The 14,225-nt window shown below is 43.9% G+C and overlaps 1 protein-coding gene across 1 annotated transcript in view; it reads right to left on the bottom strand.

The window, feature by feature from the left end:
* The window catches only part of dis3l2 (DIS3 like 3'-5' exoribonuclease 2), a 178,458-nt gene that overhangs the window by 43,690 nt on the left and 120,543 nt on the right, over positions 1-14,225 (bottom strand). Inside the window, exon 14 of the mRNA XM_055646207.1 lies at positions 13,929-14,008. Within this exon, the coding sequence (XP_055502182.1) occupies positions 13,929-14,008 (80 nt within the window). The remainder of the gene's footprint in view (positions 1-13,928; positions 14,009-14,225) is intronic.

Genomic DNA, 14,225 nt, shown 5'->3' with positions numbered 1-14,225 from the left:
TATCCAGAGCCACGACCCACATCAAGTGGTCAGCCTAGGCACCATCCTTCCTTCCCTCTGATTTTGTCTACAAGTTGACACTCTGCAGTATGATCCAGGTGGCGGACAATAAACAATCAAGTCTACATTGCTTCCAGGTGGTCAGGTTGCTTGTCTGACATACAACTACGGACAAAGATCACCTGTATCAGTCTTCAGAGCCTTCAGGAAATTCCAGAGATTATCTTCTATTGGAAAAAAGAGGAGCTGCAGATGTTGGAATCTTAAGCAAAACCAGTGCTGGAATAACTCAACGGGCCAGGCAGCATCTGTGGAGGGAATGGCAGACGATGCCCGATTGGGCAGAGATGACGCCTCCCGGAAGGCCGCCGGGGAGAAGTCGGAGCCAGGAGGAGCCTCGCGGGTCTGGAGGAGCCTCGTTGGCCAGAGCCGGAGCCTCGCGGGCTGGAGCCGGTGCCTTGCGGGTTGGAATTGGTGCCTTGCGGGTTGGAATTGGAGCCTCGCGGGTCGACGAAGCCTGGGGCCCGGTTCGGCGCCACGGAAGTGTCAGGAGAGGACCCAGCAGCGATTGTGGAGAGGTCGGTGCAGCTGTGGATGATGGCGCCGACCAACAGACAAGGACGGATACGTGGAAGTGAGGACGCTGCTGCCGGGGGAAGGAACAAAGGAGGAGCCGGTGTGGAGGGACCACCGTGAAAACAATGAACAATGGAGAACTCAATGTGGGGGGGGGGCGCTGTGAGGGGGGAGAACAAAGGGGGACCTGGCGCGGATACTTTGTGACTTTATGTGGCGACTATTGCATACCCTGAGTATGCAAGCAAAGAATTTAACTTGTCACATGTAATAATAAAGCATTCATTCATTCATGTTTCAGAACAGGACCTTTCTTCAGTCTATTCCACTCCCTGCTAACTGTACGGCCGGACACATGACTCTAAGACAGGTTTGATAACACTTTCTTTCTTGCATCTTTGACTATCTCACTGTACCACCAGCCAGACTCCCAGCTCCATCGATGTACAATGATCCCAGACACTCCTCCCCAGGTCAAGTCAATTATATCAAGATTGGTTCTCCCATTATCCCTGTGCTAACCGATGTATATTAGTCTCTCAGTATGTCCTTCAATCTTTTTTGCAATTCTCATTTTTATTTATAAATACTTCAAACCACATACATTTCTCACCTTTGCATCTCTCCTCAACTCACTAAGATGACTGAACTGCTCTATCATAATGACTCCACTAGACTGCCACATTGCTCAGATCCTTCCAACAGCATCCTCTTCACTAACTTTCCTATTACTTAAGGGCCTGTCCCACGAGCATGCGACTCCATGCGACAAGCGCGACCTAAAGGGCCTGTCCCACGAGCACGCGATTCCATGCGGCAAGCGCGACCTAACGTGGTCACTTGAGCCGTACGGCTCGCGGGGCAGGTCTCACTTCGATCACCGGAGCCGTATGGAGTTGTGCGGAGCTGGTCCCGACATCGCACGGGGCTCCGAAAAACTGACCGTGTTTAAAGATTCCGCGCGGCAACGGCTTGCCGGCCCGCAGCCGCCTCAACGGCGTACGTCACGTGCGAACTTCCCGCGGACTTCGCTCAAACTTCATGTCACTCACTCGACCTCCGCTCGGCACCCGCTTCTGGTTTGGTCGCGCTTGCAAAATGCAGTCGCATGCTTGTGGGACAGGCCCTTTACTGACCTATGGTTCCAAAGTGTTTCCTTTGCAATCCTTCTTAGATATATTTATTCTAATGATGAAAAAACACCAATGGGTGGCATAATGGCACTGAGGTAGAATTGCTGCCTCACAGCGCCAGGGGCCCGGGTTCTCTCCTGACTATTGGTGCTGTCGGAGTTTGTACGTTCTCCATGTGACCGTTTGGGTTTTCTCCGGGTGCTCCGGTTTCCTCCCACGTCCCAAAGACGTACAGATTTGATGGATAATTGGTCTCTGCAAATTGCCCCTGGAGTACAGGATGCGAAAGGATAACATAGAACTTGATGGTCGGCCTGGACCCGGTGAGCCAAACGGCCTGTCTCCAAGCTGCATCTCAGAACAAAACAGATCTCTACATATCATTAATTTTTTCCTTTAAGATGCTGCACAAAGCCTACCTATTTGACCAAGCCTTTGGGCATCTCTCCTGGTGTCTCCTTATGTGACTCAGTGCCAATGTTTGCCTGCTTTGCATGTAGTCATACAAGCTGTTGCTGAAACTATGACAACTCGCAAATCATTGCCTTGCTTTTTTTCCTGTGCCATTAACCTGATCCCAACGCAAAACTGACCCATCCCAGTGATATTTCTTCCCTTGCATTTTCTTCCTATTCCTGTCTATATTCTTCGAAGACGTATTACATTTTCCTACCCTGCCATCTCATGTCTGATGCAAGGAGTTCCTGCAGTCCTGCTGGAGATACTTCTGCATCCACAGAGATTGGCACAGGAGCTCAAACTCTTCATAGGACAGAACACCTTGATATAATTGAAAAGACAATTTAATACTATTTGGCTGATCATTCAATGTCAATCTCAAATGACATTGGAAAACCATCAAGACAAAGTATTACAACATCAAAAATGCAAATTATATTTATGATAAATATTGCAAGTTCCATGCAAAGAGTTAGTGGCTGTAAATGAAGCAACTCTCCTGACAGTGACATCCCATTCTATCAGAGTGAAAATTAACTGAGCCCACCAAGTTCTGTGTTTTGTGGAAAGGATTTTCTATTTTGGAATAATGTTTGGATATGTAAAGCCAAAGTACAATGAGGTAACTCATTTAAGCACCAATTCATGAAATCAACGTGCCACATCTGATTAGGGAACACTGATGATCACCGGTGAAGTGTTTTCCTTGCAGAAACCTGTGTATTGGGAGCCAAAGATAACTAGTGACTAATGGGACATTTTTCGTGGTTCAGTATTTCTCAAAGGGGAGATGCAATTTTTCCACAGTACAATACAGTCTATATTGTAGAACTTTAACCTGTGCTGCTGCCACAATGTGGCAAGACATTGTTGAGTACTATGATTCCGGCCGCATCACTGCTTCATACATCTTAGTGTTGATATTCCACAAACATGGCAGATGTAGCTGAGAAATTAAATAAACCATGAATACTACAGATGCAAAGATCCAAGAACTCCAGAACAAGGGGTCACAGTTTAAGGATAAGGGGGAAATCTTTTAGGACCGAGATGAGGAAAACTTTTTTCACACAGAGAGTGGTGAATCTCTGGAATTCTCTGCCGCAGAAGGTAGTTGAGGCCAGTTCATTGGCTATATTTAAGAGGGAGTTAGATGTGGCCCTTGTGGCTAAAGGGATCAGGGGGCATGGAGAGAAGGCAGGTACAGGATACTGAGTTGGATGATCAACCATGATCATATTGAATGGCGGTGCAGGCTCGAAGGGCCGAATGGCCTACTCCTGCACCTATTTTCTATGTTTCTATGTTTCTAACTGTAATCAGATGACATCACTTCCATCTACTGTTGTACAAAACTATTTAGTGGAATCTGAAGATGCGGGTCAATGAGTCACAACGTACCCATATACAAGCCCAATTCCACTGCAGACCAGGCAGGACAACGCATAGAGGCTCATTTTCTTTTCCCTTCTCATGACTGGAAATCTGAATCAGTCACACATTTTGCTCATGTTGTTCCACATATTGGGAGACTTGCTGCCGAAATTCTTGAAAATTGTTTGTGAGCAGTTAAGCTGAATGCAGACTACACTGAGGGAGGGAGTTGGTCGAAGAGAAATTATTTTCAAGCTATGATTTTAACAGCTACAATCATACTGATCTTTTCTTTGTGAACTACCATTACCCAATCTTGCTTTTGTCCCCACTTCATTGATTTATAATTCCAGCTACTGTTGATATCACCAGGTTCCTTGTGTTTGCATTCATGTCTCATTCCCATCTATTCCAAAGCTTCCTGATCATATTGTTTCAATCCAAGAGGCACACTTTACAGGCACAGGGAATGCCCTGGTTACAATGCTGTGATTGCGACCCTGTCCTGGTCCTCAATTTTCCTGCGATGTCCGAGGCAGTTAATCCACTATTGTCCATCTCCCTAACACTGACTTTGACTGCTCCCATGGTCCCCCTCCCACCAGAGTATTTCAAATAAATGTTTCTCTTCATGCTTCCTTCTTTCTCCCCATCATTATTTCCATCCTTCCCTTTGAACATACCAACAACAGGTTTCATCATGTGATGTGGATACCTAGTTTGAAAAGTTGCACTATTTCCATCAACCTCTTGATAACGTCTATAATATCTCTTTCCTACTGGCACTGGCCCACAACCTCTGGGCAGCTGTGAGCCACCTGCCCTGTGTGGAACACTTTACAGAGGGCTCACCAATATCACACATCTGTCAAAAGTATAAAATGTTTTTCAAAAGTCCACAAAACAATTAAAGAATTAATTCAAAATCTACATTTGGGACTTTTTTAAACATCCGTACACTTTTAAAAAGGAAACACTGAATTAATAAAGCAAAACAAAGTACAGAGCTCACCACTGAAATGAATAGATTTGCAGAGTTCAGTGGACATCTGGGGAATTGCTCAGTTCACTGCCCACCACAGGATATCCAGCTGTACCCAGCATCAGGCTGCAGCTGGCAACTCACCACAAAAATACTCCATAACCTTGGTGTTTGTCGCAGCCACTTACACGGAGTAAAGTAAGCCGTTTCAACTGGAATTGCCAACATTTTCTTGTAAGATCGTCTTTTACATTGAGGGTAAATATTTGTGGAATCAATATAAAAAAACTCATTTTCTGCCTCCACCATAAATTGTTTCCTTTGCAAACTACTTACTGAGACATCATTCCCAAGTTAAATTTTAAATGTTTCTTGCTATCTGTCACATTCTGCTTCCACAAACAACATCCATGTTTGTTGCACACATTGTATAAATTATGGAGTTCAGAGGCAAATAAATAAATGATGGGTCTTTGTCCCAAACATTATGGAGGGCACTGTAGCTCCGGAGGAAATTCCAGCATTATTTTTTTTGGTAAGATCATGGTGATAACGCATATCAACCAGCACATTAACGTTAACAATATTTGCTTAAAATACAATTCCAGACCTATCAAAAAGCAATTAGCATACCGTAAGTGGTCTTGATTAGATTAAGTGAATTGCTGTAACAATTTTTCAACAAAATATTACATTTTGTTTATTAAATTTGCACTTTGCTGCAACAACCTCTCGGGCATCATATGTTGCTTTTATTGTTGCAATTAAAATATATTTTAGATTAGTGTACAAATTACAAAAAAAGTGTACACACAAGGTTAATCTATTGCCATGACGATTTCCATTATGAAGCATGCGTTGATTATGTCCGTTTAACAAGAGGCTCAGGCAAGACTAATACAAATTTGACACATGACAGTCTGCCTGGTCGTATTGGGAATTTATACATGTGCAATGTAACACTGCAAACTTCTGGGATCAGAACTTCTTAATAGTCTTACATAGGATTATTTACTTCCTTTGGGAAGATTAATTAAATGGGCTCTTGCATTGAATATTTAAATCTACAACCTACTGACAACCACACATACTAAGGCAAGCTTGTGTATTGAAAGATGATGTTATGAGGAATAGGAGGTTGTAGGGCTGTTCAAGCTGCCCCCGCCATTGATCAGCTTCCAGAGATGCTAAAGGAAGTCCAATACTCTGTAGAGGGAACCTGCACCCAGAGGAACCTACAGAGGTGGATACAATTACAGCTTTGAAAAATCATTTGGACAGATATATGTTATAGGAAGGGTTAAGAAGTAGACAAGGTGGGCCGAGGGGGCCAGTTTCTGTGCTGTACAGCTCTATGACTCTAAGATCATGATCTTGGACTTCAGCATCAGTTTTCTGCACCATCCCTTGATTTCCAGAATACTCTGGTATCCAGCTCCGTGCTACGTGGTAGAGCATCATTCTAGCCCTCTTGGTCCTTCCTTCCTCCTGAACACTCATGAGTTGGCACAATGCTGTGCTCCTGTGCTATGGCACTGGCCTTTTTTCCCTCGTGCTGCGACTGGCACTATTTCTGCCTCTCCCTCCTGTGACTCTGGCACGATTCCTGCCTTTCCCCTGTGCACTGGGACTCTGCGACTTCGCCGCCCCCCCCCCCCCCCCCCCCCCCCCCCCCCATATACTGGCATTGGGACTTCACTCCCCCACCCTGTATACTGGGACTCCCCCCCCCCCCCCCCCCCTGTGACTGGGACTCCCCCCCTCGCATACTGGGACACTGCGACTCCCCCCCCCCCCCTCTGTATACTGGGACTCCGGCACGATTCCTGCCTCCCCCCTGTGTGACGGGCCTGTCTCCCTCTCTTTGTTTCACTGCACAGCTCTGGCAACAACGGTACTACGTTACTTGTATAATAACTTGTAACTATGGTGACAGGCTCAGTGGTCAGCGACCACTTTTGAGCTTGTTACCATGGAGATGTCTGTACGGGACACAGTGGTGTTCTTCACCTAGAAGGGAAGGTGGAGGGATGTGGATAGTGATTGCTTTGGAGTGATGAGCAATACGTCAGGGCCATCCCCAATCACCTCAGTGTTCAATGGCTGAGGCATTCACCCTGGTCTCACAAAACTACACCTCATGGCCTCTACACCTCACTGAATGGGTGACACTTCGAGTGCGCACAAGCCAAGATACAGGACTTGAACATATTCCCAGTCCAGAAGTGCTGTTCGCCTCTCTCTAATTGTAAGGGACCGACATTTGTCTTCACTAATCTTTTCCATTATACTTATCTGAAGAAGCTTTTACAGTCAGTTTTTATATTCGCCGCAAGCTTTCTTTCATGCTCTTTTTTCCCCTCTGTATTAACCCTTTTTTCCTCCGATGTTGAGTTCTAATTTTCTCCCAGTCCTCCGCTTTGCTGCTTCCTCTGGCCAATTGATATGCCTCTTCCTTGGATTTAACACTCCCCTTGATTTCCCTCGTCAGCCACGGTTGAGCCGTCTTCTCTGTTTTATTTTGTCGCCAGACAGGGATGAACAATTTTTGTAGTTTAAATCTTTGCCATTGCATCTCCACCTCAACCCTTTAAGTATAATTTGCCCCGTCTATCCTAGCCAAGGTTCTTCTACATATTGGTAGAAATCAAGATTTGCGATTTGTAATAGAAAAAAAATCACGTGTGGTTAATGTGCACATTGTCAGATTTCATTAAAGGATATTTTTATACATTTTGGTTTCACCATGCAGTAATTACAGCTGTCTTTATACATAGTCCCCCCAATTCAGGGCATAATAGTTTTTATATCTTGACGGAAGGTGGGCAACGCCGGCAGGGAGGCGGGCCGTGGCCGGTGACTGACATCGGAGACGGACAATCAGTGTGGCGATGGCGCCGGGAAGGGGCGTCGCCATCCCGGCTGTGACTGACAGGGGAGGAGACCAATTTACGCATGAGTGGTTTTAAAGATTTTTATACCTTAATACCTTTTAAAATATACCACCGATTGGAACAAAACGGTGCATTTGTATCACAGGATGTAGTGAGTAGGGTGGCGAAAAAGCTTTGCATTATCGCAAATCGTTTTTACACAAATGTAAAAACGACGCAAACCAGAAGATAACAAGATGAGCGTTTCAGTAATGTGCACATGTCTATATAATTAAAAGTCTCATCTTGACCACTTCCTGTCTGCGCTGTATATTGATTTTAGAAAAAATGCTACCTTGTAACGCTGTGATTTTTGGCCAGCTTACTCACAAACAAGTCCCACTCCGCTGAGCCAGCCCCGAGGATTTTTCCCATCGATAAAAAATAAAAAAGATATGAGTGTTTAAAAATCCTTGAGATCAGCTAATTGGTCCTCTCGCCTGTCAATCAACGCAATTAAGGTAACGCCCCTTCCGGAGGGGGGCAGGACTATAAAACCCCGGATGCCTGGACGTGAGTCAGTCACTCCACAAGATCGCGAGGGAGAGGCAACGACTGTCATTCTAAGCTGTGAATCAATTGAACTGTGAATCTGTAATGTAGTTGGAATAAATGATTTGTTAGCCCTTAATGACAATGCCACGAGTTGATTGGCCTGCTACCCTGTCTGTGCTTGAAAGTGCAATGCTTAATTGGAAATGAAATGACAATGCCATGAGTTGTTTGGCCTTCTGCCCTGCCTGTGCTTGAAACTGCAATGCTTTATAAGGTCCGACTGTGTTTGGAAGGAATAAATGCTTTATTAGGTCCGACTGTGTTTGGAAGGAATAAATGCTTTATTATGTCCAACTGTGTTTAGTCCAAAAGTCCCGCTCATTTCGTGACTTAGTGGACAGGTCGCGCTGATTGCGTAATTTCCGGTGATCTGAGAGGTCTCGCTGATTGCGTAATTTCCGGTAAGTGCAGTGGTCACGCTGATTGCGGAAGTGCCGCTGGCTGCGGAAGCCCCACAGCCGTGTGAGTAGATTCAAGAAAGCTTACTGTCATATATATGCTGTGTGAGTCAGTGTGATTGAGTGTGAGTGTGTCTGAGTATGTGTGTGTGTGAGTGTATGTGTGCATGTGAGTGTATGTGAGTCTATGTGTGTGTGTGTGCGTGAGTGTATGTGTGTGTGTGAGTGTATGTCTGTGTGATTGTATGTGTGAGTGTGTGAGTGAATGTGTGACTGAGGTAGTGTGTATGTGAGTGTATGTGTGTGTGTGAGTGTGTGTGCGTGTGTGTGTGTGAATGTATGTGTGAGTGTGAGTGTGTGCGCGTGTGTGCGTGTGTGTGTGTGAGTGTGTGTGTGTGTGAGGTGGATGGTGTGTGTATCACCTGAGTGCTATAATTGCAGATAAAATATCTTTAGCCCTTTCCACAAATCTTTTGCAATCATTTGACATTACTTGGTGCACCCACTGATTCGCTTCCAGTGCCTGGCTACAAGGCACTCGGGTGCATTTCAACCACACTATTCCTCCATTTACAACCTCATCTTCCCACCTACATGTTCCCACCATTTCAGCTAACTGGTCTCCATGCTCCTGACACCTCTCTCCCATGCTCCTCACAATAAACAATCCCACCTAATTTGTCAAATCAGCAAACTTGAAATCTGATGTAGATTGTGAATTGCTGAGACCTAGATCCAAGTCACAGCCAATCAATCTTAAACAAACAGCGTTCCAATTTAGATCCTTATATCCATTTTTATTGGGTTAATTTTGCCTTTATAAATAATGCTGTACAATGTAATAAACCTAAGCTGAAAACATGCTTCAACTGAACTAAGTTATTGAAGTAAAAACTGAGTAAGTAATAGTGCTCTTTGAAAATACTCCACAAGAGCATTGCTGATCTTCGAGCTCAGTGCCAGCACTGTCCCTGTAATCCAGGATTCCCTCATGCCTCAAAGTTTATACCTTGTCAATTAACACAACACTTGTAGTTCTGGTCACCAGATTACAGGAAGAATGCAGAGGATATGGAGAGGGCGCATAAGTTCACCAGAATGCTGCCGGAAGTAGGTAGTATTAACTATAAGGAGAGGTTGGACAAACTCGGATTGTTTTCCCTGGTGTCTTGGAACTTGAGAGGAGACATGGTAAAAGTATGTGAAATTATGAGGGGCATAGATGGGGTAGACAGTCAGAACCTTTTCCCCCAGGTTGGAAATGCCAAAGACGAGAGGGCCTAGCTGTAAAGTAAGAGGGGTAAAGTTTAAAGGAGATGCAGGGCAAGTTTTTTTTACACGTAGGGGGTTGAGATCTTAAAAAAATGCCACTGATTGGTTTATATTGGAAATTGTCGTTAAATTTGGTCTTTTCTCCTCATCATCCTCCCCCAGCTACTCCCACTCCCACCCCCACCTAGTCAACTCCTCTTTAAGATCACCGAGACACATCACCCCAATGTGAACTCCATTTACTCGGCCTGAGTTTTACAGCCAGTAAGTAACCATGCTTTAGATCAGACATTTCCTGCACACACATTTTTCCCTGTAATTTGAGAGTTTAATTGTCTTTCCTGCATGCTAAAACCAATTTCCATACTTTCCTTGGGTGGTTTTCCATATGTGCATATTGGAAACTATTTTGATCCAAAGTTATAAATAACATAATTAAATAATATCCACACTCTTAAAGGCTATTGCACTGTAAGGTGCATTATTCTCCAAATTGACCTTAGATGTCCGCCCTCATTTATATGCACGTACATTGCACTGTTAACATCAGTTAGTTAAAGAGCACAGAAATGAGCAACTTCAAAAACTCTCTGTCAATTAAGTTTGTTGTTGCCAGTCTGTATCTCTATTCTGTCAGATCACAAAATCAAATAGGAATTGCTGACATACCAACTTATTGCACTAAATTTGGATAGAACTCCATTAGTTAAGATTGTGGACAGGACGGAGGAGCCCCACACAATATCTGAAATGTCAGCATTAAAAGTATTCCCCAGATTACGATGATTGGCATTTGAAACAATGCCCCAGGCCATGCACGGATGGGTCACATTAACTCCGCTTCTCTTTCCACACACACTGCCTGAATCCTCAATTGTTCCAAGATTTTCTGTTTGGATGCTCTCCCTGGATCAGAGGCAAGGCCTGCAAGAGTGTGCACCCTCAATCTCGGAAAGGCAGATTCCAAGGCAGTGGATTCAGGTTATTTAAAAGATAGACACAAAGTGCTGGGGTAGCACGGATCAGGCAGCATCCAGGTTATTTAGTTCATTTTGTTTATGTACACAAAGCCAAGTAAACTTGAATTTAAGATGTAATCAATTTGTCAATCTCCATCAATGATTCAAATTGAAAGTATATGACTCCATACTCGCAAAAGTTACATTTCACAAGCTAGAGGGATTATCCAGCAGTATTTAAAACATACCATGCCATTAAACACGCCTGTTCACATCACTGTAAATGGCCGAATGTTCTTCCAGTGGGCGTCCAGCCACTGTCCATGCATCTCGAAGCTGGGAGTATCAGTGTGATGCAACTTGACAAACTGTACTTCCGGCTGTTCATTGCTGAGCACAACCTTTGACTATGTGTGCACTTGCTCCACAATTTACAGCATCTGCGATACGTGCAAAGTAATTACATGACTTGCAACAGCTCGTTTATGTTTATTGAGAAAACATTTGCTGACTCAAGTTATTCCTTCTTCCCCAGTGCTATCATACTTTCTCCTTCCTGGATGATGAAATGATCTTTCTCCTCCAGTCCTCCCCATCTATTCCAAATATCCGACAAACCACAAAACTGTCTCATTTATGCAGTGCTGCTTTGGGGAACATTTGATGGCTTTCCCCCACTTTCTTTAACCTCTTATTTGTCACCATATTATTATTTTCTGATGTCCAAGGGTGCAATTATGGTTGCAAACGTTCTCACTCCCAAATAAGGGACAAAAGGCCAAAATATATTTGTTGACCGACTCGGCCGTGGCTGGGTGAATGATGAGTTGGCTCAGGTGCTGGACTGCGCACAAAGCCCAGCCGGCGGGCCAGCTGAGCAGTTATGGACCGGGCCGCGCGACGTCGCACACAAAGTCCGGAGCCCCGTCCAACTCATGAACCAATGATCGGCCATGAGAAGGAGGGGTGGTGGTGTCAGCGGTAAGCGAAAGTATGAAGTCTGACAGCTGGGTGGGCTGCCGACCGACGGGGCCACGGGCGTGATGCTACTGCTGCTGCACTCCATGGGCTGCACTACGTTGGGACGGGTGAGGCGGGGACGGATGTGACGCTCTGACCCAACAGTCCCCTCGACCCAAGTAGTAGCAGTCAAATACGGGACAAGGGCGGTCCCGTATGGGACAAACCAATTTAGCCCAATATGCGGGATGTCCCGGTTAATACGGGACAGTTGGCAACCCTAGGAGGGCTGATGTCGGTGTCAGAGTCATTGAATACCTTCTCCAAGGAAGTGGATGAAGTTACAGCAAATGTCTTGCAATGCAAAGTATCCCTTTCATAGAAACATAGAAATTAGGTGCAGGAGTAGGCCATTCGGCCCTTCGAGCCTGCACCGCCATTCAATATGATCATGGCTGATCATCCAACTTTCCCTGTATACTGGCACATTAATTTACTCCTGAAAATATTTGTCTACTTTAATTTGCAATTGCAGACCTGGCGTATGTTTACTTTTGTGTTTGTTGCTTACACAGGAGTTAAATGAACAGGCCTGGCTTGTGTGGTCAACAACTTTGAAGTGGATTTCTGCAAACCTCCCTGACATCAGCACAGTGCTTCCACAGACCTTTGACACACATGGTCCTCAGAGCTGGATTCACAGTGGCATTCACGACAGAAACTGCAGCATATTGAAGAAGTTTTATATAACTAGCAGAGTGTGCAATGAATTCCACTTCCAAAATTTAGCTCCCCTTAGCTATGGAAGTATAGTACAACACATGTGAATATAATGCAAGAAACCAAATTCAGATCCCCACAGAATGGAATCTACACTGGGAAATAAAAAGCAGGAAGTATAAATTAAATATAAATAATGCACAGGAAAAAAATAACTTCAAATGCCTTTCTTTCCAAAATTCTGAGAAATAAATTGTGAAAATATGATTCCACGTATAAAATTAAATTTTCAGGACTAGCACTTCACACACAATTCACTTGCTCCCAGGATACCAGCCCTAACATCTGGTGTATTTAGTGGAGAACTAGTGGGCAACAATCTCAAATTCATGTCACTGTGTTCAACGCCAGATCTACAGGGTGAGGACCAAATGTATCTTCTGGGGAAGATGTTTTTCTGACAATAACTTTCATAGCTTTTTTAACAACATATCAGATCCGAGGATGTGTTTTATGAATTTACTCTGCAGTAAAAGTGAGTGCTGTTAGTTCCACAGCTGGCAATATCCAGTCCAATGTGCCCATCACTTACTTCTCAAGGCAGACGTCTAATTGTTGTTGGAGGAATGGTTCCATTATGTGAGTTTCCTCTGAACTTCATGGCCTGTTTAGATGTTGATTCACCTTGCTTTGAATTTATGTTTTGTTGTGCGCATAAGATACTGTGAATTATCAAGTACTACACTTACAACTAGAATAATAATTTGCAGGAATCCAATATTTTAACCAAATGACTCTCCAATATGTATAAAATGACACTCTGGTTCATCTTCCTATCCATTTTGAAAGTATTTTGGTGCATTGGCAAACTCTAACAATTTGCACAGGAACATTTTCATGTCAAACGTAGCCAATGGGTGGAAACGTCAATCGTGGCTTTGTGCAAAGTAGTTATTCTTAATTTGCTACACTTTGGGTTCATTTAAAATTAGTTCCAGAATCCAGTGCAACATACATGTTTTCTCCCCAAATTATTTGAGCAAACACAAAGTGCTGGAGAAACTCAGCAGGTCAGGCAGAATCTGTGAAGGGAATGTTCCAATTACGTTTCAAACTGGAGTTTAGAAGGATGAGGGGGCACATCATTAAAACTTACTGAATAGTGAAAGGCCTAGATAGAATGGATGTGAAGAGGATGTTTCTATCTGTGGGAGCGCCTAGGGCGAGAGGGCACAGCTTCAGAATTAAAGGACGTACCCTTAGAAAGGAAATTAGGAGGAATTTCTTTAGCCAGATGGTGGTGAATCTGTGGAATTCACTGTCATGACCACTGTGGAGTCCAAGTCAATGGATATTTTTAAAGCAGAGACTGACAGATTCTTAATTTGTAATGGTGCTAAAGGTTATGAGGAGAAGTCATGAGAATGGGGTTGAGAGGGAAATATAGATCAGCCATGATTAAATGGCGTAGACTCGATGGGCTGAATTGTCTAATTCTGCTCCACTGGCTTATGAACATAGCAGAAGGCGGACAATTGACAAAAAGGACTAATTGCAGAAACTGCCATTTCTTTACAATATGACGTATTTGTCTAAGCACATCCTACCTGTTGCTGTCCTTATACTGATAGACATAGCATCCTTGAGGCATTCCTGTCTCTTTATCCAACGTGAAAGCAATCTTCAACTGTAAAAGACACATTTGTTAGCATTGCATTAATGTTTCAAACAGTTCAGTCAAGTCAATGAGATAATGACAATGAGGCAGCAGCAGACAATGCACCATGTCCATTCTACAAATGATGCTCATGCGGCATGTTCCCAACAATATTGATTCCACATAAGAGTGAACAGCTTAACAAAATAAATATCAAAAGGGGAAAAAGTACAGTACTATTTTCAAA

This window comes from Leucoraja erinacea, chromosome 14, assembly GCF_028641065.1.
Source record: "Leucoraja erinacea ecotype New England chromosome 14, Leri_hhj_1, whole genome shotgun sequence".
Taxonomy (NCBI): Eukaryota; Metazoa; Chordata; class Chondrichthyes; order Rajiformes; family Rajidae; genus Leucoraja; species Leucoraja erinaceus.
This window is presented reverse-complemented; position numbering and strand designations above follow the sequence as displayed.